This window comes from Athene noctua, chromosome 21 (genome assembly GCF_965140245.1).
Source record: "Athene noctua chromosome 21, bAthNoc1.hap1.1, whole genome shotgun sequence".
Lineage (NCBI taxonomy): Eukaryota > Metazoa > Chordata > Aves > Strigiformes > Strigidae > Athene > Athene noctua.
In genome coordinates, this window is record NC_134057.1 from 4,289,250 (window position 1) to 4,314,615 (window position 25,366).

Sequence of the window (25,366 nt, forward strand, 5' to 3'; positions counted from 1 at the left end):
AAGCCCAAGCCCAGCTGCGCGCCCGGGCGCTGCCGTGTTCGCTGAGCGCCGCTGCCAGGCTTGGGACGGCCCCGGGGTTGCTCCAGGGGCAGCCACCGCTTCTGCACCATGTTCGCAGCGGGACGTGGGTGCTCCCGGGGCGTTTCTCCCTCCTGCGCCTTCCCCAAATCCTCCCTTTTTCGCAGCAAAACGAAGGCTCTGCCCCGGCTCGCCGGCCCCGCCCCGCCGCCTGTGGCGCCATCGGGGCGCCCCCGTGACGCCATCAAACCGCGCCCCCCTCCCCCCAGCCGCCGCCGCCATGGAGTCGAACAGGGACGAGGCGGAGCGGTGCATCGGCATCGCGCTGGCCGCCGCCAAGGCCAACCAGCCCGACAAGGCCCGCCGCTTCCTGGAGAAGGCGCAGCGCCTGTACCCGTCGCCGCGGGTCCGCGGTGAGCACCGGCGGGGGCCGGGCGGGCGGTGGCGGCGCGGGGGGGAAGGAGGCGGGGGCGGGGGCTGGCCGGGGGAGCGGGACCTGGGCGGCCGCCGCCGCGCGTGACCTCTCACCCGCCCCGCGCATGCGCTCCCGGCGGGGCCTGCGCCCGCCCGGCCCGGCCCGGCCCTCGGTGGGTGTCCCCGGGGGAGACGGGGCCGCCCGGGGAGGGGGGAGCGCTGTCCCCGGGGCGGCTGGTTAGCGGCCCTAACCCGTGCCCGCTGGCGTGTGCCTTCCCCGGAGCTGCCCCACAGCGACTGAGGCGAGGGAAGGGCTTCTGGCCGGAGAGGGGAGCGGGGGAGGGATGCCAGGAGCAGAGCGCGGTGCTTTTAGTGCCTCCCGAAATCCTCGCTGGTCTTGGGCCCCCGACCCGCGGGTGGGCTGTGGGGCCGCGGTCACGGCCGCCGGCGGGAGCGTCGCTGCGAGGTTGTCGCTGTGGGGAGAGAGGGGGCTCGGCAAGGCGGGAAGGAAGTTCTCGGTGCGGCTGCAGAAAGCAGCCCTCTCTCCCTCTCCCTCCCCTCTCCCTCCCCTCTCCCTCCCCTCTCCCTCCCCTCTCCCTCCCCTCTCCCTCCCCTCTCCCTCCCCTCTCCCTCCCCTCTCCCTCCCCTCTCCCTCCCCTCTCCCTCCCCTCTCCCTCCCCTCTCCCTCTCCTCTCCCTCTCCTCTCCCTCTCCTCTCCCTCTCCTCCCCCTCTCCTCCCCCTCCACTGCCCCGTAGCTCCATCCCTCCCACAGGGGTGATACCGCGCTGGCCCTGGGGAGCGGTTTTGGGCAGGTTGCAGGCAGGCAAACAGGCCGTGTTTGAGCAAGTGTTGCTTCTTGTTTCGTACACCCCACATAAATACCTTAGCGTGGCTACTGCAGTTCATTTCAGCACACATAAAAAATAATCTTCTTTCCTGAAGACCTGCTGCCAGTTTTATGGGTTTTGAAGAATGATCTCATTTCCTGGAAGCTTTATGGTGTACATAATAAATACGTCACAAAAGCAACTGGGAAGTGGTTTGCAGAAACGGCCAAACACAATTCTTTCTCCATGTGTTCTTATGTTACAGAAATTTGTGCAAAGGGCTGTAGATACTATTTTATTTTTTTCCTTTTTTTGCTCTGATGGACGTTATCTGAGTTTTGATTCTTTGGCTGTGTTTTGCAGCTCGTGTGTCCTGTAGAGAGCCCAAGGCTTCCTGTAATCCTTTCTTTGGTTGCACCAGGCCTCTTCCCATTCCCTCAAATGTAGTGTATTGGCCTGTTCTGTGTGCAGTGTGGTTGTCCTTCCCATTCAGAGTTTTTAATTCTGCAAAATTACTGGGTAGGAAAAGTGACTTCTGGAGGAAAAAGCATGGGATAGCACACAGCAATGCTCACCCTGACAAGGATTGCTCTCTGAGGCACTCTGCTAGGGCGTGCACCAGAAAAGCAGATCTGGATGACAGCAAGCACCAGTTTGAAATGTAAAGCAGTAACATTTTGTCTTAATTCTGTGGCCTGGGGCAGCCAGAATAAAAGGTGGGATATGTACGCTTAGAGAACTGGAGTACAGGGGAGAAAAGCCGAGGAAAGGAGGGCAGCAGGGCAGGTTAATGTTAAATACAGCATGCTAATTTGTGGCCAGACCCAGCCAAGCTGCTGGTTTCACGTCTGAGCTGCCGCCCAGGGACCCTTTGCTTAATGTCCTGCTGGTTGCTCACTCATGTGCTTTGGGTCTGTAGTTGGGAAATGTTGCCAAAGATCCCACAGTTACACGGTGGCCCTTGAGTCTTTACGTAGTTTGTGTGCCCCTGGGAAATCTCTTTCTTAGGAGTTACACTGGATTTGGCAACATTCAGCAACGTGGACCTTGCGCAGCCGGCGCTTCAAACTCTGACCCCGGCTGGATCCTACAGGTGTCATCACAGGATCAGCAAAGGGTTTTGCAAGGGGATTTCAGCAAAAAGTTTTCTTCTACGTAAATGCAGTCAGGCACACTGGCATAGAGAGTCCCACTGGTCACCTTTAAGCAGGAGTTTTGGGAAAATTAACAGAAGTTGAAGAAATGTTGGCTAATAAGCAAGGAAAAGTGATGCAAAGCACATGTTTGGTAGGGAGCTGAGTTGGCAGAACTGAAAAATAATTTAGCCATCACTGCTTCAGTAGTTTATGAATTTGCACTGTGCTATGACTGCACAAAGCACCAGCATGGCTTTGGGATGCAGAAGCAATAGGACTGGGGCTGTAAAGCAAAACAGGACTGAGCTGTGGCCATACGTGGACTGCTGTGGTTGGTTTGGGGAACCACACTACTAAAAATCTCTTGGCAAGCTGTAGGGAACTGAGCCCAGAACAGCAAGAGTGGGGTGGGTGGAGGGGCAGCGTCATGAGACAAGCTTTAAAAGTGCCTGGTGGTTTGCTCCGAGTTTAGAAGGAGCAAAAGCAAGGATTATAATTTTATGAACAATCTAGTGGTATAAATATGAGCAAGAGAAGGATTTATTTTTCTGAAAGCCAAAATCTATGAAGCCCCCAAGCTCAGAAGCTCATCCAGTGAGTTCCTGCTCATTAGCCCTCTGTCATTTTTATCCTTCATCCTGTAACAATTGCCTGTATGGCTGTTGGATTAACGAGTGGTTTTTTTCTTGCCCCTACAAGCTCTGCGGGGCAGATAGGATATCTTGGCTCATCTCTTGGCCTGCAAGCCTTGTTTGCACTTGCATAAAGAACGTGATACCCCCATAGTGCAAGGTCTGTAACGTGCAATCTGCAGGAGATGAAACGTCCTTCTCAGTTCTAGGCTCTGGATAAAGGACTGCAAGCTCGTCAAGTTACTGATGCCTTTGTAAATAACATTGTCTGCTTTTAATCGTGTGCTTATTCTGTCTATTCTTTCTAATGGGGAGGCAGTATGTAAACTTCAGAAACTACAGGTGTGAAGAGGTCAGTCTGATATTCAGTTCATAAAAGACAAAAATCTTAAAAAGATGGTGCTATCCAGCTGCCAGGGAAATGCATGGTGGAAAGATATTTCTGTGCTTGGAGGACTCTGGGTGGAAACACTGGTTTCACAGTGTTGGCAGCTGTATGGTTAGGCCAGGCCTGAATGTTTGTCCCCTCTTGGCTGAAAAGGATGGAGGGCAGCGCCTGAGCCTTGCAAGGAGGAGGCCATAGTCCACAGCAGTTTACCCGATACGCATGTGCACTCCTCTTAAGAAAAGGGAAACTGAATTTACACAATTCATTCTCAGTAGTTGAGAGAGAAGGTGGTTTTCACAGCTGCTTCTACACACATTGAATATGTAGGTAAGACAGAGCCAGAGAGCAAAGCACCCTCCTGACTCATGTGTTACAGGTCCTATCATGTGCTGGCAGCAGTCAGTGCTGCACCTCTCTGTCCCCGAAAGGGGAGTGTCCCCCTGTGACTGACATCCCACAGTATTATTTCTAAGCTCTCTAAAGATATGACATTGTCCCAGAATTTACCCAGCACAGTAGACTCAAAGGCAGGAGATAAAGAAAAAATAACATGCTTTATAATATGCTAAGGAACAAATGTAGAAATGCTTTGCTGTTAAGGAGAGCGGGGGGTGGGGAAAGAGGGCAAGGATGAACTGCTTTGGTGATCTGCTGTGGCTCCCGGCCTGTCCAGCTATGTAGGCCTGGGGCTTTGGTGGAGGTTGTGTGTGTAGGGAGAAGCAGGCAGTATCCTCAGCAGTAGTCCCTCCCATCTGGGCAAGAAGCAGCAGGAGCTCGGGGGTTCCTTGGGTGAAAAGGTGAGGAGGGTCTTTCTGACGAAGGGTGGGGGGGTCTTAGAGCAGTGGCAGGGATGAAGAGGGGTCTCTCTTATGGAAGAGCTGGAAGGGCAGGTTGAGCTTGGCAGTGTCTTAACTACTTTTTTTCATTTCTTTTTATCTCTTTCATGTTTCAGTTCTGCTTGAATCACTCAACAAGAACGAGCAGTCGGCCAATGGCCAGTCCCAATCCAGGGAGTCCACAAACCCTCAGTTCAAGAAAATGAGCGGAGACTTCTCATCGGCCAACGGAGAGGCTGGTGGGGAGGCCCCCAAGGGCTACACTCAGGACCAGGTGGATGCGGTGAAAAGGTGTGTGCACAGCTCTCCGTGGCTTCAGCCCGCAGTTTGCTTGAGTTTATCACATGATACCAGTCTGTTTTTCACAGTGTTATAAAAATTTCAGCTTTGAACCATATTGAGTGGGTTTTGACTGGCTGGCTGTTAAAAGCATAACTAGAAGGATTTATAGCTATGGCAGCCCTGGGAAGCAGCTGGGTTGGGTCTACAGGGATGAGATTTTCCCCCAGAGGCATGCACGAGGGCTAGAACTGTAAGCACATAGGCCTCTTCCTGGCTGAGGTCCAAGGAGGCATTTTGGATGCATTCATCTTGTGGACTTCACATTCATGTTTGCTTTAGTGTTACTCAGTAATGCTGTGAAAAATCCCATGTGCTCCTGAGATCCTGTAGGTGGGAGTCATGGCTCAGAGCTTGAGTGGGCAACCCTCCTGCCCCGAGCTTTGGTCTAGAGCCTTCCCCATCTCTCCTGATGATATTCTGCTCGTGGTCTCTCTTAGAGCCTGATAAAGTAGAAATCCATCGCAGGATGGTTCATCCTGTTACCACAGTACACTTCTAAACCTTCTGCTGGAAAGTCCCAGGACATGTTTATCCAGTCACCTGTTTTCCAAACCCTGTTTCAAGCTGTTCTTGATTCCTTTCTACCATTTGCAAATACTGGAAGTTGAAGGGCTGAACTGCAGGCACAGTCATGTGGTAAACTTTGTTTAAGGTTATGGGCACGGTCTGAATTACGCAAGAGCTGCTCTGGCTATTGGACTACATCATCCCTTTCTCCAAAAACCCAGCCTGGTGTATTCTGTCTCATCAAAGTCACATGAGAAGGAGAAACCGTCGCTGGGCTGTGAGTGTACCCAAAACAAACAGGGCTGCATGCACAGGCCTGGGCAGCTCCCTCTTTCTTCCTCTAGAATTCAGCTGATGTTATTTTTAGGTCTGTGAATTAACTGAGTATGAGGAGAGGGGTGGAAAAGCCAGTAGCCCATCTATCTTTCAGATCCTGGCCTGCCATTTGTAGTCCCTCCCAAAGAGCCTCAAAACGTGAGCATGATGAATCTGAAGCTTGTTTGCCAGTTGCATTCCTTTACGGGTGATATTATTGCCTTAGGAGAGGCCCTTCTACCTCTACTGGCTTGACTTGTTCTGTGAGAGTGTTTGTGTGCTAATAATGCAGGCACAGTGGGAATGAGTCTGTGACAAAAATTGGGTCACTCGCTGAGGAGTTAAGAGTAAACCAGAGTTCACTGAACGACGTTGATCAAAACTGTGATGTGTGAGATGTTGCAGAGTCTGACGTATTCAATGAAAAGTGGTTTTCACAGCTGAAACTGTTTTCTCCCCTCTCTACTGACAGGGTAAAGCAATGCAAAGATTACTATGAAATTCTGGGAGTAAACAGAGAAGCTTCTGATGAGGACCTGAAAAAGGCTTACCGGAAACTTGCACTGAAGTTTCACCCAGATAAGAACCATGCGCCAGGGGCTACAGAGGCATTTAAAGGTAATGAACATTCCCAACTTTGTGATTTGCCCCCAACTATCACTATCACAGTAGTGGTGTTGAGTTGGGCTAGCAAGTACTCTTAAAAACAACCTCACAAGTCATGTAGTGTGAAATAAAGCTCTTCTTTGTAAAGTTTTCTCTCTTCTGAGCTGGATCTATTATGAACAACTTACAAGCTTACAATAATAAACAGAGGTTGGCACAGGTAGGATTCACCTCTGATGATCAGATAAGGAGAAGCCTGCCTTCCTTCCTTTCTCCTAGCAGCCTTCTCGTGTGTTGTTCCAGCCACCTGCCACGCTGCTCAGGAGGAAATTCCCTCAGGGTTTTAACCACCCTTTTTTTGGGGAAATGCAGGAGCATTCACCAAGCAGGGAGAAGCTGTGAGTCCTGCAGCTGTCCAGCACAGGGCAGGTGCTGGGGTGCACCTCTGTCTACTGACAAATCCCAGTAAGTTGTGCAGCACCAGAGGCAGCTGTTGGGTTCACAAATCACTCAAGGGAAACGTTGCTGGGCAGGCCCAAGGGCAGGAAACTCATCTTCTTCAGAACTGGTATTTATACTCTTACACTCTGAGCATTTCAGGCAGCCAGGAAGCCTTTGGGTTTCTAAGCCAGCCCTCAGCACCTGACTGTTGCAAAAGGCTGTGGATGGAGGTGGTGGGTAGAAACCCCAGGTGAAAATTTCTAGGGCAGAACTGCACCAGCTGCGCAACTGAGCCCAGCCAGAACTCAAAAAAGGTCACCAGGAGCTTCTGTTCTGCTGCAAAGAGCCCAGTGCTCGGGGCCTCTCTACAAACACAGCAGGGATGTTTCCTGGGCCATAAGCTACCTTAAAACTGGAGTAATTTTTCAGAAGAAATGCTATTGCTTGGGACATACAACCCCATTTTCCCTTGCAAGCTGTGGAAGTTTGATTGTTATCATTGAGCTAAATGCAGAACTTCTTGCTGGCAGCTGTACCGCACTGGTTTTGCCGTATTTAGCCATTTAAATTGTGTGGTTTGATTCTGGCCATCTTGGGAGTGAAATGCCTGAGACTTCTGGAGCAGGGAGCAAGGCTAGCCTGGTGTGAGTGTACTGATACGGTATTCGGGTAAGCTTCTAGTAGACATGAATTCAGCAGTAAAAGTCTTATGTAAGGTTTGCTCAAGTCCCTTAAGACTTAAATCCATAACAGATAAGTGTGTTGGTGTTAGCAAATAATGAGCTGACCCCCAGCTACTTGGGAGAGCCTGTTTTAGTATGGAGGCCAGATTAAAGAGTTGAACCTCTGCAGACATCTATCTAGGCCGCATGTGCACTAAGCCACTGTTCGATAGTTTATCCTTCAGTCCTTGCTAAGTGGCGAAAGGCAGGTTTCTTCACCTGTAATCTTAAATAATGATGTTTGCTGAAGGCTTTGACAAGAGTTACGTGCCAGAAGTCGTGTGTTAAGCAAGGTGCCCTTTATCCTCCACTGCAGAGCTATCTGCTCTCAGGTTATCTCTCCTCCAAGCATTGCCTCGTTGGCTCCCCCGTCCTTCAGCCCCCGAGCTGAGCTCCTAGCTTGCGGGGCTTGCTGAAGTCCAGCTGTTTGGTTCCAGAGGGTGAAGGGGTGGGGGTGGGGGGAAATGTGCGCTGCTATGGGGATTTTAGTTAATTTTTTCTTACGTTGATGTATTAGCTGAAGTCTGGGCATTCATCTTCCCAGTGACAGCTGATAAAGTGTTACGTCTTGTCCTGAGACCTTGTCTCAGTCCATAGTTGCAGTTGGCTGCAGTCTGCCTTGTGGCAGATTTGCATCACTACCTTTAGCTGACGTTGGAAAAAAGAGTTGAACCTGGTTACTTGGAGCTGAAATCCTGATTTGGAATGAGATGTTTCTTGGGCTTTGTCAGCAGTAAGTCAGACAATGAACAAAACCCTGAACCACTCCATTTTCGTTGCTTAACTGCACAGTTTGAAAGAAGAAAACTGAGAGTCAGTCCATGTGGTCTGGCTTCCTTGCCTGGTTGTAGAAATGTTTGCTCTGTGTGCACTTACTATAACCAAGAAGGAAACAAGTGCATTGACATTACATCCAGCATACTACAGATATCTAGCCCAAGAAGAAACCGTGCACCTCGATCTGACTACGGGGAAGATCTCAAATCTTGGAGTTAAATCTCCTCCGAAGGGCATTTATCTCCCTTTTTTATCACTTCTGCCCCTGCCTTTTATACACCAGACAACTACTGCCATGAACATATTTGCCTCCTGGCACAGGGAGGTTCTTGGGTCCGTTGACAAAAGGGGGATGTGGGAAGCTGTTGAGAGAAAAGTACAGAAATAGGAGGGTGGCAGGCAGATGTTCTGGTAGAAGGGCTCAAACGTGCTGAACTTGGAAGGAGAGTGACCTGGGGAACTGGCAGGGGTTTCGTTCAGTACATTTCCACCATCCCAGGCACTGTTTAACAATCCTTGTAATTATACACCTTACCTCTGACATCTGGAAATTTTGAAGTTCATAGCTGACAGACACCACTTCTGGCCAACATCCCCTTACGAGCTGTTACAGGGGATTTGAAAATCTCTTTCAGTGATCTAGCCTCTATTTAAATTCTTTGCAGTTCTGGTTTTAGGCTGTGATACTGAATTCCCTCAGTGCCACTTTTGAATAAAATTTGTCAAGTAAAATCTTATTTTCCTGTACAGTTGTTTACAGCTGCAGGATTTGAGCATTAGTTGTTCAAAAGGAATAACAAGTTTAATTAAGTGAAACATATGGCTGCTCTACAACCAGTATTTCCTTCACAGTTCATCGTTTCATTCATCTGAGGGGGTTTCTCTAGGGACATATACTAAATCCATACTGGTCATATCATAACTCCTTCATTTGAATTAATTAAGGCCTTTTTCAGTGAGTCTCTAGGTGTGGTTTTCTTCCGTCTGTGTTTGCCAGAGAAGCGTGCTGGGTACCAGTGCTGCACCGCTGAAGTAGCCTGTTGAAAAGACATGGGTGGTTAAGAACTTCGTTTGTGTCATGAGAAAGGCAAATCCTGGCAGTTTGCAGGGCTAAATGTATTATCTGTAGAAGAAAGAAGCTAATCGCTTCCTTACTGTCAATATTTCAGCCATTGGTAACGCGTACGCGGTACTGAGCAACCCAGAGAAGAGGAAGCAATATGACCAGTTTGGAGACGAGAAACTCAACCCTGCTCGGCACGGACACAGCCACTCGGACTTCCACCGCGGGTTTGAGGCAGACATCTCCCCCGAGGACCTCTTCAACATGTTTTTTGGTGGTGGTTTTCCTTCTAGTAAGCACGTTAAACCTTATTCTCTTGAATGGAACCTGATCCTTTTGACAGAGAAACAGTGCAGTAGTGATTTATTTGGCCGTGCAAGGATTGCTGAGTTTGGTGGGAGAGAGTTCTCCTTCACACATGACCTGAACACCTAGAGTTTTCTAAATTGTTCAGGTGGGTACTTGGAGAACTCAGCATCCCGACGGTAATACCATCAGAGCTGGACTTCTTCCCAACTTCAGGTAGTTGTTTGCATGCTGGCAACATCAGATGTTAGAGGTTGGATGTTAGAACAGAAAATGACTTGTTTTAAGGCCAGTTGTAAAAATAATCCTATTCTGAGGAAGGCTTTTCTGCCTGCTGGTTTTTCAAGTTGAATCTTCTCAACAGAACAAACTATGGTTAACACCTGGGCCTCGTTCTCGATCTGTATCTGCTCTGCCACGCAGCTGAAGTGGTTTCTCAGAGATCAGTGTCCACTTCCTTCTTTCCACTGTGTCCCATAAAAAAAGAGGAAAGTGTTATTTCTAGAGCATAATTTAAACCTCTTAATTGAAGATTAAATCTGTATCCTGTCTATCCACAGTACTGATCACGGTTTGGGTAGCAGGAAGGAACAACGTGACCGTTCCTTCACTTGATCAGTTCTGAACAAGAAAGCACAGATTTAATATAAGGATAAGGGTATTTTAGAGGACTCCCTCACATCTGCTGTAGTCATATTTAGCTGGCAGTGGAGGCAGTGGTTATTTGACCTCTGTGGACCAGCTTGGAAAAATAAATAGTTTTGTTTCAATTGAGAAGATTTATTCTGGTAGCTCTTTCTGATCTGGTATGTAAGAATTAACACACTGATGTCAAGTGCTTGCAGAGGCAACTTGAAGCCTTTTGCAGCATTCATATTCTGCCTGTCAGAGAGGTAAAGCTGCTCCAGTAAAAACAGCAAGTTGCTATTTTAGCTCAGGCTTTTTTTCCTTTCCTCACTGTCCCAGGAGAATTCAGGACTGCCTTCTCAGCCAGTCCCCCTTTTCAGCTGTAGTTTTGACATTTAAAGCAAGACAGGGAAGAACTCTGTTTTTAGGGTGTAAGAACGGCCAAAATTATTTCTTCTTATAATTGGTTTAAAGTAAAGAAGTGAGGAGGCCTGTACAAGATACTCTCTCTACATGGCTGACCCTGCTTTCAGCAGGTGGTTGGACCTTGTGAGGTCACTTCCAACCTGAATTTCCATGTGATCCTACAAAATCCTGTAGACAGATCTCAGTGCCCACCACCAGTTCTTCTTCAGATGTATCTGCTCAGTACACCTCAGGAATACTCCTTTTTCAGCTGTGGCTTATATAGCTCATTTTGTAAGTGTTGGCTTCAGGTGATGAACAGAATTTTTTTGTATCAGTTCTTCTCTTGGTCTCCTATGGAATCCCATATCCACTTTGTCCTAAAGCTACAGCCATCTCCACCAAGACAGTGTGATGGAGTGGCTGGAGTCCGGGGCTGCTGTGGCCATGTGGCTCGCTGGCCAAAACCCCAGACACGCAGCCCGTGCACTGGGACGGAGGCAGGGATCAGGATAGCCCAAGTCTGTCAAATCACCATTTCACTGAGACACCCCAGCTGCAGACTGGAAGCAGCCCTGTCCTTCCTCCAGCTCTGAACTGGCCGGCGTGCTGCTGGCTGCGTGATGTCGGCTGAGCTGAGGGCAGTGGTAATGGCAGATCAGATCGACACAGGAGCACAGCGTGGATTCCTTTACAATCTCCATATCCTTATCTTCGCTGAGTGTGGCCCGAGCCAAAGAAACAGATCAAGCCCATTCTGACAACGTTCAAAGTTAAAATTCCTGAGCTTGCTGTTGTTTGTTAGCACACGCTCTACTTTTTTCTGTTGTGTTTCTATTGCTCAGGCTGACATGGAACGTGACCACCTTCTGTGGTTCCTTCCTGGCCAGCCAGCACCATCTTACACGCTCTGACTTTTTGTGTAACATTTTTCTTTTGCCCGTAGGTAACGTTCACGTATACAGCAACGGCAGGATGCGATACACCTACCATCAGAGGCAGGACAGACGAGAACATCAGGGTGACGTAAGTGGAGAACAGGCAGGGGCTACTGGGAGTCTAAAGGTTTTTCTGATATGAGCTAGTTGCTGTGGCGGTCTTGTGAAACAGTCTTGCTTGTTTCCACCCCCCTGAACAGAAAGCTGGAGTCGTGGGAAGCAAGCTGCCTTCAGAATTTACGCCAAGTTGTGGTTTAATTTACTGGTGGTTGTTCTCCAGGGACTCTCGTAGCTGTTGTCCAGTGAGGGAAATGCTGGTGTATCTTGAAACAGTGCTGCCTTGAAATAAGAAAGCACCAGTGAACTGTAGCTGTCTTTACCACAGAATAAACATTTCCTTTCTGATTTAATTCTGTAATTTCAAAAGGTAAATCCACTTTTCAGATAACGTGGATACTCGTGGCTCCTCCCAACCTGAACGCATTCTCCCTTTTATTCCAGCATTGAAGATAGCCTGTTTCTAATGTGTGATGCTTAATTAACCAAGGAAAACACTTTATAGCATGAGCTAATTTTTTGTTTTGCCATCACAGAAAATCTAAGTAATATCCCCAGCATTCCCAAGCCCTCTGGTCTAGAGAAGTGAGAATGATAGACTTACTATTTAAGAGACCAGGGTTATATGTTGAAGATTACTATTTTCTGGGGACAACCAATTATGTTTTTTTAAAACAAACACAAGAACTTCCTGAATATTTTTTCTCAAGCTTAAAGGAGAAAATGAACCCTGCTGCTGGAACTGACGGGAGCTCAGTGGGTGAGGTAGAGGGGGAATTAATTTCATCTGACACTGAAGAGTGGGGAAGGCTTTCCATTAAACCAGTTTTACTCACTAGCACAAGCAGGACAGAAACCATATATGCTCTAGGAAAAGAAAATATGGACATGAGGCTTCTGAAATTCACTGACAAGGTTTCTTTCCCGTGCCAGTCCCCTCTGCTCTTTGTCACATATGGAGAAGGGGCGGTGGGTTTGGACCTTTGGAGTCACACTGCTGTTTCTGGAGGGGAACTGTGGCCTGGGGTCCCCCCAGTTATTTTGGGGTGCCTCCTGAGTCGAACGCCTGCAAAAAGCCGGAGAATGTAGGTTGTCTTAGGGCTGGGAGGGAGGGCGAGAGGGCGGTGCTGCGGGATCCTTCTGTACAAGTGTACGGGTGGCACTCCACTGTGTGTTTCTGTTCTTCAGGGTGGCCTTGGGCTGTTTGTCCAGCTGATGCCTATCCTCATCCTGATCATCGTGTCTGCTCTCAGCCAGATGATGGTCTCCAGCCCACCCTACAGTTTGAGCCAGAGGCCGTTAGTACCCATTACTCTTAAAATTTATCCAGCTGGGGTGGGGTTTGGGTTCTGGAGGGCAGGGTGGCATGATGGGGTAGGAATCTAGACTTTCTGTTTTTCCTCTTTGGTTTTGGTTTATTTTTGCTTTATCTCATCACATCATTGCTCTTGCTGCCAGATGTCTCACACATCAGCAAAGGTCTCTTGGTTCTCAAACAGGTCTTGAGATGGGAGGTGTGTGGAAGGGTGCTCACTTGCCTGAGGGAGAATGTTCTTTAAAGGGACTTTCTGCAGCCCGTACCCATAGCTGGGTGTGACTGTCTGAGAAAGGAACAGATGAAATGACTTTGAGAGACTGTAGCCCAGCACCAAGATCCCATAGGCAGAATAAATGGAGGTGTAGAGTTAAACTGGGGTGTGAAAAGCAAGAGCCAGGTCTGTTCTTCATGAAGGCCTCAGCTTATTCCTAGTACAAAGCAGCAGGGGAAGACAAGAAGGAATGAAGGACACTCCTGTAGAGTAAAAGACACTCCCAGAGAAATCCCCTATTTCTGAGCTCTGATCTTGCCATGAGATAGCTATGGCCAGACATTTACTATGTGAAAGTGAAGCTGTTTCACTCTAGATCCTGTGGAAATGCCCCAATCAGCTCACTTGGCTGACAAATGAAATGAGTCTATTCTTACTCACTTCGCAGTGCCAACAAAGAGTGGGAAAACAGGCTTGATTTCTGGCTGCTTGCATCATTCTTGACAAAAGCTTAATGTATTTTCTGTGGAAGTTCCTTATGTGTATTTAAAGAGGGTAGATTGGGTTACAGCCAGTGGGCCCTGTTTAGTTTCACAGGTGACAACATTTGCCATCGATCATGTTAAATACTATAAAACCCAGCTTAGCCTTTGGGTCCAAGGTAAAGACTATGACATTAGTGCTTGGAACCGAAAGGTGGAACGGTTTTGAAGAGGGCACGGTTCAGGGTTATTCTGAGGGGCTAAAGAGTGTTGAGATGTGATTTCTGCAGTTGATACTAGGACTATAAAATTAAGCATTATATATGTTTTATACTGGTGAAAAGGTGGCTTGTGGGGTGAGAAGACGTTCAGCAGAGGGCAGGGATCTGCTTCCAGCCCCGCCAGCTCTCAGAGAAAAGCCATCCCCGAGCCCCAGGTGTTTCTGCGCTGCTCAGTTCCCTGATCCCTGTGCTGTCCCTGTCTCTGCATGCTCAGGTGGCAGCAAGCGAACCGATTCCAAGTTTGGATTTGCACAAGGGCAGCAAATGGGCTGATCCAGCCCTCCGCCATCCTTCCTGAGCGACTGTGGCACTGCGAGTGAAATTAGCTCAGGAGCAAAGGGAGTGCTGTGCCGGCAGGCGGTGCTGCTCCATCGCTCGCCTGTGTGGGCAGCCAGGCCCCTTTAGCTGCCTGATGTCAAGGGAAATGCTGTGCTTGGCTGGCCTTGGGCAGGGAGCTGGAGCTCACCGCGCTGAACTCAGCGAGCAGCAGGCGAGAAGCTTTTGAACCCGGTGAGGTTTCAGTGACACGCGGAGATTTTAATGCCATTTCTTGATAGCGAAGCTGTCACTGAGAAAGGGAGAGTCCTAAAGAACCATTTGTCGCTCCATTACCTTTGTAAATCTTTTCTGAAAACCAGCTTTCTGCTGAAAGATCTGTCTGGCTGTGGGCCTGACGGTGTCACCCTGCTCTTCAATAACACCTCATTAAATTTGCCTGATTTAATTGCATGTCTCACTTCAGGTGGCAGCTTTCTTGCGCTAGGTCCTGCCCTTATTTTCCGGCTTTAAACTTAAGCTGCTGCTGGAGCTCAAATACTCTTTTGAGGGCACGCTTTCTGGCCTCCATAGTTCATCTTTAGACAGAAAAGGAATATGAACTTTGGGAGAGCTTAGGGCTCTGTCTTGACAGGTAAAATAGTGAGCTGAGCTTCTTCCAGAGTGGCTGGAGATGTGTTAGCCTTTCTCTTGAAAAATGCCAAGAGAGCTTTTTGGTCCTGTTCAGTCTGTGGGGTTACCCACCACTCGTCCCTGAGTGCTGGACCTTGATGAAATGTGCAGGAGTCTCTGAATCACTCCTGTAAACCCTGATAACAGACTGAAGGGTGAGCCGGATGAGTTAATGTTTATACCTGGCTTAAGAATCAGGCTCGCTTTTAATGCAGCAGCCAGCTGGTATTTATTATGGGGAACTTTGGGCACGTCTCCAGATGGAGCTGTTCCTGATGAATCCAGGGTTTGGGCACAGGTCCTGTGTTACAGCTTGCAAACACGCCCTAGTGTGTATCTCTAGGTTTGCTGGAGCGTTGGGGAAAACAAGTACACGGCTTTTTCTGAAATGCAAATCCACGGGGGTAGGGTAAGAAGAGGTTTCCTTCTAGAAAGCACTTTCTGTACTAGTTGGCACAGGCTCGAGTGCAGAGCAGCTCTAATTTTGTTCTTGCCGCCACGGTGTTCGTTGCAGCATGTGATGTGGCAGAGGAAGCTGACGCTCTTGGGGTTAGCTGATCTCTCAGCAGAGGGGACTGGGTTCGACCGACGGGCAGCCTTGCTGAGCGAGGGGGGGTTGCTGGGGAGCTGGGACTGCCCTCGCCCCGTGCTCCTCCGCGCAGGCGCCGTTCTGCCTCGCTGCCTGCTCTCGCCCCCCACAAGCCTCCGAGCTTCAGCCATCCCCGGGGCTCGCCGCCAAAAACAGATGATGGTGTCGTTGGCAAGGAAATTGCAGAGAGATTTAATTAGTGCCGAAAATTCTAATGAATGCTTTATTTTAAGTGGGTTTAGGCCTTGGGCAATCTGCCTCAGAGTTATGTCTGTATTCAGAGCTCTGCCCACCTAGCTAGAGGCCTGGCAGGTTTTCTCTCCCCATGTTGGTGTTTCATTTCCACAAGAAATGCTTCTCCTTTCCAAACCTTCGTGTCTGTGGATGCATAGGAGTGATGTATGATTTCAGTGGTTTGGTACCATGGCATGTTGCATGTTGTAAAAAGAGCTGGGAGCTTTTTGCTGTGCCCTTGAAGTGTGTCCTACACTGTTCTGCCTCTTCCCCCTGAACTAGGTCTGTGGGTCACATACACAGGAGAGTGACAGAGCACTTGAAAGTCAGCTACTACGTATCTGAGAATTTTGCAGATGAATACACAGGCACGAACCTGAAAAACGTTGAAAGGAGCGTAGAGGACGACTACATTGCAAACCTTCGAAATAACTGCTGGAAAGAGAAGCAGCAGAGTGAGTAGTGTGGGGTCAGGAGCAGAGGGTCCTGGCTGCTGCATGAGGTTGGCTTTGGAAAGGTCTTTAGCTCTGTTATGCTAAAGTTATACTTTAACATGGTGCGAGCACATTTCCTGTGTTGTTGACTTTTTTTTTCTATCCGTGACTTTGTGACAAATCCAGTGGGGGGGGTTGTTTTGTTTTGTTTTTTTAAATGCTGTTGCAGAACTGGTCAGACAGGAGTTGTGCCCCAGAGGTTCCGCTGCTGTGTCAGTAGGATATCTTTGATTTCCAATGAAGGGGAAAGGTTGCAGCCATCTGATTTTCAGGAGGCCCCCCCGGTAGCTCTGTGTGATATTTTTAATTGTCGGAGGACCATGTCTGAAAGTCTGCTGCCCAGGGTGTCCTCCATGAGCCCTAGAGGCGGGTCCTGTCGGGTTCTGAAGGCTTCTCCCGGGATGGATGAGCTGTCAGCAGACATTACACCCATCCTGTCCCAAAGGGCACAGGGCATTTCCTCAGCTTCATCCTGTGCTTCATCTCCCCTTGAAGCACCGGAGGTGCTCAGAGCCTGTGGTGGGTCGTGGCCTGGCAGGTGGGTCTCCTTCCCCACCCTGTCCCTAACGCTGGACTTTTCCCTTGGCAGAGGAAGGTTTGTTGTACCGGGCACGCTACTTCGGCGACTCGGATCTGTACCAGCGAGCACAGAAGATGGGCACGCCCAGCTGTAGCAGACTGTCAGACGTTCAAGCCTCTCTGCACGGATAGTCACCGCCTGCCCGCTCAGCAGAGGTCTAAGTACGAGCCAGTGACGCTTCCCCTGGCAGCGGGGCACGATAGTGCTTTTCATACTTAAATCCCTGTTTGAGACACCGATCTTCACGAGTCTCCTCCGGATGCACACACGTCGGGGGGGGGGGGCGTGGGGGAGCACCCCCTGCCATCAAGCATACACTTGTTAATCGGGAAATTGATTTTGTTTAGTTTGCATGTCGGCACCCTCGGCTCTCCCCAAGCTCGCTGTTTTCTCTGGCACTGTCAGGTCTCTAGGAACAGAGCGAAAGCCCCGGGCGTGTTGGCGACTCAGCTGAAGTCTCATCAGCCACACATTTGATATGGCGGCCACGCGCGCGCCAAGGCCCCTTGGAAGTTTTTTACCAGCCGTGGCAGCCAGCAGCCACGTTTTAATGAACCTGGTTTGGGTTGCTTTATTGTCTGTTTTACTGAAAAAGCTGTTATCCCCTGGCACTTGAAGCAGTATGATGACAGGGAACAGACTCCTACCAAACAGATGTTCCTTGCCCCCCCGTTGCCTCCTGTGACGCTCAAGGAGAACAAAGCAAATGGCCAGAGTTCATAGCAGGCTGTAGAAGTAACTTACTGTGTTAAACTGGGAATCAAAGGAGAAGCAGCTGAGGGGGAGTCTGGAAGACTCAGGGGTCGGAGAGCTTGAATTAAGGCAAACCCAGATAGCGTGTGTGAGGCTGGGTGTGCCGGGTCATGGGAGAACTGTGTGAAAACAATGAAAAAAAATTGGCATGGAGTTTGGAGTCCTTTTTCTGCTTAATTGCCCGGGCCGATATCACATACCAGATACTGCTGGGATGGCTGTAAAACACACAGGTCCCTCCTACCACAGAATTACATGAAAAAAGTGTTTCTATAGAAAATAAATCAGAGGTGACGCACCAAGTGCTAGTCTAGTAGTGCAGGCACCATTTAGGCTTGCAGAGCCTTCTTGCGGATGTCGGACCTGTAGCTGCTTGATTTGTAGACACAAGTAAGGGGGTTTAGCAGGGGAGTTCTTGCATGGCTTTCATTTTCCTTCGCACAGGGGGAGCACATCTGAAAGTCTGGCTTTTAAAGCAAATCCTCTGGGTCACGTTCGGCCTTTTTTGGGGCGTATCTTGTTTTTGGAACCGTTCTTACCTTGATACATCCGCTCTCTTGTTTTGATAACCGCGCCTCTTCCCTCACGATAGACCAGCATTAATTGCCTGCTTTTCTTTAATTGCCTCTCTGTACCCCTGGTCTAAAAAGAGAGCTGCTCTGAGGCAGAGGGCCCGCCGTGGACTGGAACGGTGCGACCGAAACAGCTGCTGCCTGTAACAGGGGGGAAGGAAGGGGGAGGTACGGTGACAGTGACGTGCGATTGTCTGGAGACTGACACCGCTACCGCTTTTGTTCCCAGACTCTTGAAATGCCTGAAGACTTTTGGTGAAGTGCACTGAGCCGAAGTGACAGACTTGATATTTAAAAGAATCAAACCTTATCTTAAAAATGGAATTGGAGAATTAGCAACGCACAACTGCCCTCTTTCTTCTCTCTGCCTGCCTCCGCCCATCGACCTACGTCTCGGGCAGCGATTAGGACAGGAAATCAAACTGCCCATCTTCCTCCTCCCCTTCTGACACCGCTAGCGTGCGACAGTCTCGTTGCTCCTGGGATCCCACAACCCCGAGAACAGACACGTAGAGTTGTGACATAACACAAACTAACTGCAGAAGCTGTGGAGCTGAAGGAGACCCTTCACAACTGCGCCAGTCACTGCTGACAGAGAGAGAAATTGGACAATTTGGTGACAAAAGAAAACTTTAAAAAAGAAAGAAAATATAATCTATTTAGAATTAATTTATAGCTGTATATATGTTGTACTTTTAAACTATGCAGGGGTTGGATGATTAAATTATTTTGTTTTCTGCCCGGTTTGTTAAACGGGGAAGTGGGAAGTCTCTTCCCAGGGTGTCTTGCTCTGCAGCGCTGTCCTGCCCGACCCACTAGAACCAGAATCACTTTGCAGTTACTTATTTTGCTTTCTGGAGGACGGCGGCGTCCTGCGGCTTGGGATGTCTGTACCTGCCTTTCAGGTTTTAATGAAAGAAATTCCAAATCTGTAGGGGGTAACAAAGGAAATCGGGGAAACTGCCCAGATTTGTGGTGTGGTTTTTGCAGTGTTGGCAGAAGCTGTGGCGGGTCAGCTGAGCCCCGACGTTGCACTCGGTGACGGGAAGGATTGTCCTGGATGGTTTTTGCTCATCAGTCGTTGGGTTTATTTGTGCACGTAACTTCTTTTTTCGCAGAGTCTGCTTTAATTTTGCCTCGTAATCAGCGCGCGGCGTTCGTTCTGTAAAGAGGGCTTTCCACGAGCCGTCTCCCTTTGTTGAGGGGGTTTTTTTGTGTGTCCTACACTTGGGGTTCCTCACCCACCAGCACTCCTGTTTGCAGCGCAGCCATCGACTTGACGCCCTAGCTCTGAAGTTTCCTAGAGGAGACCTGTAAAATACTGTTAATTCACAAGAAACGGAGCTTTCTATTGCTTCTGTTGGAAGAAGTTTTGCCGGGGGAGATGGGAGGGTGCACCTCATCTCTCCTCGGAGCCCGCCGAGCTCTGCAGCGCGGCTCTCCCTCGCTCACCGTGGGGCAGGGCTGGCGTTAGGCAGCAGGAGGGTGCCCGAGGTTGGGAGCAAAGCCAGCATGAGCAGAGCTACCTTCTGTGGAATAAACTGGATTTATTTTTTTTTTTTCTGGTACTCTGCATTTTGTCTAAAGACATTTCCAGTGAGAACTATCCCTTGACATGCTCGGGGGAATGAATCAAAAGTGTGGTGGCTCCTGGGTGGGGTGGCAGGGGCTGGAAGAGGTGAGAGGTAAGGTGGGTTTCTTTCGTTGTCATTAGGAATCCACATGCTCTGTCTTCAGCTATTTATTTATTTTGCAAAATATCAGCCCTCCCGTTAACTGCAAGCCTTATCCCACAGCCACCATGACTTGGACTTCATTTTAAGGGGCTTTTTTTTTTTTTTTTTTTTTTTAGCGATTCCTTCGCCTTTGGAAGGAATTGGGTGGAAATATGGCATTTGGAAATAGCTCTTAATAGAGGCACAGGCACATGAAGAGATCACGGGCAGGGGGGTTAAACCAAAATCCCGGTTGCAGGAGGTGCTGAATGTCTTGCACAATGGCATTCCTTGCCCAGAGCCTGCCCACCAAAACCTTCTGATTATGTTTTTTTCGAGTAGTTACCCATGGATGATAACGAGTGAGAAGGCGTAGATCCTAACGGATGCTCACAGAGGCTGTATCTCTCGATTTAGAATTAATTATACAATTGTACATCTATAAATAAATGTTTATAACGTGAAAGACTCCAGCTGTGTTGGTGTCCTGCAGCTCCGTGACCCAGACAGCTCTGGCTTTACCGCTCCTCCTTCACGTCACCTTCGTCGCATCCACACGGGTGTTCGGTGAATGAAATTCAGTGTCTTTGCAAGAGAGCCCCGGGGCTGCGGGGGGGAAGGAGAGAGATGTGATGGAGAGGCAGCGGTGCTCCCCGACTAAGCAAGGGGACCACGATGCCTTTGCTCCAAACAGGCCACTGGGAAGCTCCCAGCAGGATGCCTCGTGCCAGCAGGAGGGGGGCCATGCCCTCCTCCCCTCCCACTGCACTGCTGCTGTTAGCCACATCTCTGGCCTCCTCTGGCTGAGCTCTTTTTGGGGGATGCTTTATTCTCACCCCAGAACACCCCCATTTTAATGTCCCCGTGCAGGCAGGCCGCGGGCAGGAAGGCTCAGGCGGCCTTTGTCCCAGGCAGAAATGCCAGCTTGGACACTTCCCAGTGGTGGCAGCTCAGAAGCTTTTGGCTCTTGGCCCAAAATGGGGGGCACCACCTGCCCCCAGGGGTTGGACTTGGGGCCCATGCTCCCGAATGGGTCTCTTTTTCCCAATTCCCCCCTCCCCAGGACAGCTAAAAGGCTTTTCCTGCAGCACCCAGAGCAGGCTTGACCCCACCTTGACCCTGGCGCTCCCCTCCTCCTCATCTTCCCCAGCCCCACGTACCAAAGGGCTGGAGGTTTGGGGAGGATTTTTTCCCCTTTTCCCCTCTCTCAGAGGCCAGGGCTCACATCACTTCCATTTCCCCTCGGCGCTGCGTTCCCGGCAGCGGCGGTGAGTCAGCCCCGCCGGCCGCTCGCAACGCCCGCAGCGGCACGGCCGGGAGAGTCCGGCACGAAGCAAGGCACCCGCTGGGCAACCCCCTCCCCCCCGCCACCAACACAAACCCTGCTCCATTTTTTTTTTTTTTTTTTTTAATTCTGCAGTTGGGTCCACCTGCATCCAAGTTTTTGGGGTAACTTTGCTGCATTTCTGGTCATTCCCAGCCCAGAGTGATGGGGGATGGTGTTCTGTGTTTCAGTGCGCTGGTCCCTGCCTGCTCATCAAAGGTGCAATCTGGGCTCTCCATTCGTTCCTTCTCCACCCGGTGGCTCATTAACCCAAGGTTTTAATTGGGGCAGCAGGTGAAGGCAGGTGCCCCATGAGCATCCTCCCCCAGGTAGGTACAAAGGGAACCCCACTTCCCACCACCATCATTTGGGGCAGCAAAACCTGAGAGTTTAGCATTACCTGGGGATTGAAAGCCTTGTTTGCCTTATTGCTGCTAAAGCCCCAAGACTCTCCCTTTCCCCACTACCACGGTGGCACCCAGGAGCCTTGGGCCAATGCTGGTGCCACAAATAGCCCCATGGCCGCCTCCCAAAATATCCCTCTGCCTGCCCCCCACCCCAGGAGAGGCTAAATACAGCCTTCATGGAATCTTCAGACACCTTCCAGGGAGCTGCCAAACCTGGGGACCTTGACATCCCCCCAAAATTTGTCACAGAAAGGCCATTTTGCTATAAATAGCAGCAAAGCTTCACCTGCCACCACTCGTGGCTGGGGCTGTGACCATGGGGCACTTCAGGGGCCACGTGGCCCCGCAGGGAGGGTTTTGTGGAGCACACCCCCCCCCAGCAAATTTGCTTTTGAGAGTTTGGGGGGTGTGTATGTTTTCTGCAAAGTCTTGATTATTCCTTGTAATAAAAATTTTTTAAAATGTGATGCAGAGCCCCTCGGCCACCCTTGGGAGGGCTGGCAGGGGGTGAGTGGGGGCCACACTGCTGCTGGCAGCACGGCGAGACATGGGGTGAGCCCCTCTGCGTGCTTAGGAGCTCGGTATATAAAAATACATGTATTTATGGAGAGATATCTATAGCTCCGAGACACAATATGCCTCAGCAGAGGGTGGCAGCACAGCCTGAGCCCAGGCACGGGTGTTGCTGCCGTCACTGCGCCGTAAATCTCTCGCCGTGCCTGGGGAGCAGTGTGCCGTTGCCACCCCGTGCCAGCGGTGCCAAAACCTGCTCCTCTAGTGATTTTTTGTGATTTTTTTTTTTTTCCAAAAAAACTTTGGCTTTGGTGTTTCCTTTCCAGCCCGCTCAGTGACTCCTGGGCCAGTTTGACAGTGGTTTTGTTCCTGGCCAAGGCTGCAGGGCACGGCCGTGCCTGACCCGGGCACAGGGATGGCTCTCACATGAGAAGGGGGTGCTCTGGCACGTGACCCTTTGAGAAACGCCTCAGTCCCCAGAATTTTAGGGGAAAATCTCCCCGTTTGCACAGTCTGGGTTTGTAAAGGCACATTGCCAGCTGTACCCACCCAGTGCTGCTTGTTGCCCTGGTTGCTCCCAGGTGGTATTTACATGTGTGAGCGACCTCAGCTCCCAACACTCCGGCTGTGGGTTTCAGAAACAACTTCTCCGGTGAAAATTGTCATCAAAAAGTCAGTTTGTCCACAAGGAAAAAGAAAAAACCAACCACACCACCAACACCAGAAGCCTGAGCCAGAACAAACTTGCATTTGAATGGAAAAGTTTTTTTCAGGCTGGTTTTATCCCCCACACCTTCCGAGGGCTCTTCATTTGCCAAGCAGCTTAATTACCCTTTAGTGAAAGCCTTTTCTCCAAGTGCCTCTAATTGCAGGCTTGGATAATTGGTCTCATTTTTTGCAGAGTGTGTTTGGAGCTGTGGAGCTCTTCTCCCCAGCAGGTGTGACCCTCCCCATCTCCCTCCCTCACACTTTTAGCTAGTTTTCCTGGTTTTCTGCCCACTCCCCACCCCACAGCTCCCAGGGGAGGAGCAGCAGCCCCTCACTGGGGTATGGGGGTGCCCATCCCCAGGCACGGGTTGGCTCAGGTGCCTGACTCAGCTCCCCCTGAGTCACAACCCCGTGGCCTGCAATTAGGAGTGTGCACAGCAGGATTCCCCCCCCATTCCCCACAGGGGCTGCCCCGCCAGGGAAAGGCTTCCCCAGGATGCCAGCACAGATTTCAGATCATCGGGGAGCACTTGCATCATCCCTCTCCAAACCAAAGTGACAACAGGGAGACAACAGGTTATCAATTAAGACAAGTTTTATTAGAAAAGTAAAAAAAACCCACCCCGACACGATTGCATAGGAAGTCTTGCACTTGAACATCAAGTGTATGAGTGTAAACTGTAACCAATGAAGCGCCCACGGTGTGTCACGCTGAGGGGTCCTGCCCTCCATCCCCGTGTCACCTCACACGTCCCTCTCACACCACTCTCCCCTCTCGTGATCAAAGACACAACACGATTCCAGACACCCCCCCCATGCTGGCAGCCCACCCAGAGCCGCCCAGGTGCCAGGGGTGGGGTTTTGTCTTTGATCCAGCCCTACAGCCCATCCATCGCTCACTCCCACACACCCCCTCCCCCCCAAACCCCATTGATTACAATGCTTGGTACAACAACAACACGATTAACCAACCAACAGGAGGAGACCATCTGCCCCCCAGCAGCCCCGCTGCCGCGTCCTGGAGCGCGGTCGTCGCAGTCATCCCACAATCAATCATCGACAGTGTGAAGCGACCTCTGCCCGCGGCCCCGTCTGCTCCAGGGACACCCCGGCACAGGCGGGTGCCCCGCGGGGACCTCCACCTGCCCAAACTACTTCCACCTACAGCCCTACTCCAGCCTAACCTAAACTACAGCGGCCGCTGGGAGCCGCCGCGCTCTGAGCGGCTCTTCCAAAGCCCTTAGGTCAGTGGCTGCCCCGGCGCGGCCGTCAGCACTCCTCTATGAGCAGCTGCTCGGAGCTGTACAGCTTCTTCTTGATGACCCTGAAGCCCGTGCTCAGCTTCAGCGGCGTGAAAGCTGGCCCCGAGGTGAAGAGTCCCTGGATCTTGGGCCAGAGGCGGGAGTCCAGCCGCAGCACCAGGGTGAGCTGGAAGGTGGGCACCACGGCAGGGTCCACGGCGATGTGCCCCACGTCGTGGCAGGCCTTGCCGTGCTCCACGCAGAGGTCAAGGAGGGCCCCGCGCAGGCCGCAGGGCTCGCTGCAGGCCAGGCGCAGCAGCTCCGTCCTCACCTGCGCCAGGAGCTGGGCCGGCATGAGGAGCCGGGAGCAGCGCTTGGCGCCCAGCGGGGCCCTGCCCAGCGTGGCCTGGACCACGTCCATCAGGTTGGCGCAGAGCAGCTCATCCTCGGGGTCGTGCAGCAGGTCCAGGTCCGGCAGGGAGGCCCCTTCGGCAAACTCGGCATCTGCGGAGAGAGGACGGCAGGCGGATCAGCACCCGGAGAGGGGCGGGCTGGGGGGGGACACGCCGAGAGCGGCGGCTTGGGGATGTAACTGGGGCAACTGGGGCACAGCACCCCCCACGCCCTCCCAGGGCCCCTCAGCCACCTCCCAGCCCCTCGGCGGCGCCCACTCACCTCCCTCCGAGCCGGAGGCGCTGCCCAGCGACTCGCAGTCGGAGGTCTCCAGGCGGCCCCGCTCGCCGCCCGCCAGCCGCTCCCACAGCCCGGGCATGGCGCTCCCCGCTGCCGCCGCCCCCCGCTCTGCCCCGCCGGCCGCCGGCCGAGCGCCTTTTATAGGGGCGGCGCGGGAGGCCACGCCCCCCGCCCAGCGCCCGCCAATGGCAGCGCGGGGCACGTCCGCGGCGTCTCTCCTGCCCGGTGACAGCGGGAGGCCCCGCCCCGCCCGGCCCGGCCGCTGCAAACGGCGGCGGCGGTTGCGTCAGGAGGGGCCGGGCCGGGCCGGGGCGCCCCGCTCGCCGCTCTCGGCAGCGCCCGCCGGCTTCACCCCCCAGGGCCCGGGCCTCGCCGCGCCGGGCACCCCCCAGAGCCCGGCCCCCGCGCAGGGCAGGGGCGTGGGCCCCCCCAGGGCGGGACCCCCCGCCCCGGCCTCCCCGCTGGGCCTCCGGCCCGTTGCGGCGCGGCGGCGGGAAGGGGGACGCGGGCCGGGGGCGGTTTGTGCCCGTTCCCCGCCGCTCCCCGACCCCGCTCTGGGGTGCGAAACGGGCCCCGGCTGGCACGGCAGCGGGCGAGGGGCCGCGAGGGGTTGGGCTCGGGGTGGGGGCTGCCGGACGAGGCCGACTCGCCTTCGCCGCGGCCCCGCTGCGGGCCAAACCCAGAGCCCAAGGCGCCGCGGGGATGGGGGCGATGGTGCCGCATGAACCGGCCTTGTCTGGGTTTCTTAAAAAAACGGCTGTTTCAGTGAAATGTGTTAAAAATCGGGGGGTGCTGAGAGCGGTGAGAGCAGGGCACGGCCCTGCTGGGATGGCGGATTTGTTCAGTGCCAGGCCGGGGGTAACCCCCATCTGCTGCCCCGGCGGTCCCGTAAAACGTGGGCAAGACCCTGTCCTCCCCCGAGCCCTCTGCTCTGGACCCGTGTGT

The 25,366-nt window shown here is 51.9% G+C and overlaps 2 protein-coding genes across 3 annotated transcripts; one reads left to right on the forward strand and one right to left on the reverse strand.

The window, feature by feature from the left end:
- The first annotated feature begins 268 nt into the window (after positions 1 to 268).
- Positions 269 to 18,560, forward strand: DNAJB12 (DnaJ heat shock protein family (Hsp40) member B12). Of its 2 annotated transcripts, none has more exons than XM_074924299.1 (9): positions 269 to 431; positions 4,369 to 4,543; positions 5,889 to 6,034; positions 9,132 to 9,317; positions 11,310 to 11,389; positions 12,547 to 12,656; positions 15,704 to 15,876; positions 16,505 to 16,656; positions 18,050 to 18,560. In XM_074924299.1, exons 1-8 carry the CDS (start codon positions 299 to 301, stop codon positions 16,624 to 16,626), a joined length of 1,125 nt encoding a protein of 374 aa, XP_074780400.1. In that variant the 5' UTR covers positions 269 to 298; the 3' UTR covers positions 16,627 to 16,656; positions 18,050 to 18,560. The 2 variants fall into 2 exon arrangements, with proteins under 2 accessions (XP_074780400.1, XP_074780399.1); XM_074924298.1 differs by having other exon boundaries at positions 281 to 431; positions 16,505 to 16,650.
- Positions 18,561 to 23,064: 4,504 nt separating this feature from the next.
- DDIT4 (DNA damage inducible transcript 4) lies at positions 23,065 to 24,530 on the reverse strand. The gene is made up of 2 exons (XM_074924271.1): positions 24,404 to 24,530; positions 23,065 to 24,232 (listed from the first exon to the last, which is right to left on the reverse strand). The coding sequence occupies exons 1-2, from the start codon at positions 24,498 to 24,500 to the stop codon at positions 23,757 to 23,759; spliced, it is 573 nt and encodes a 190-aa protein (XP_074780372.1). The 5' UTR covers positions 24,501 to 24,530; the 3' UTR covers positions 23,065 to 23,756.
- Positions 24,531 to 25,366: the final 836 nt, after the last annotated feature.

Excerpts from the sequence above, each read along its gene's own strand:
- DNAJB12 (XM_074924299.1), top strand. The coding sequence starts at position 299 with ATGGAGTCGAACAGGGACGAGGCGGAGCGGTGCATCGGCATCGCGCTG. Across the intron at positions 432-4,368 it reads CCCGTCGCCGCGGGTCCGCG|TTCTGCTTGAATCACTCAAC; the intron begins GTGAGCACCGGC and ends TTCATGTTTCAG. Across the intron at positions 12,657-15,703 it reads TACAGTTTGAGCCAGAGGCC|GTCTGTGGGTCACATACACA; the intron begins GTTAGTACCCAT and ends CCCCTGAACTAG.
- DDIT4 (XM_074924271.1), bottom strand. The coding sequence starts at position 24,500 with ATGCCCGGGCTGTGGGAGCGGCTGGCGGGCGGCGAGCGGGGCCGCCTG. Across the intron at positions 24,233-24,403 it reads CGCCTCCGGCTCGGAGGGAG|ATGCCGAGTTTGCCGAAGGG; the intron begins GTGAGTGGGCGC and ends CTCTCTCCGCAG.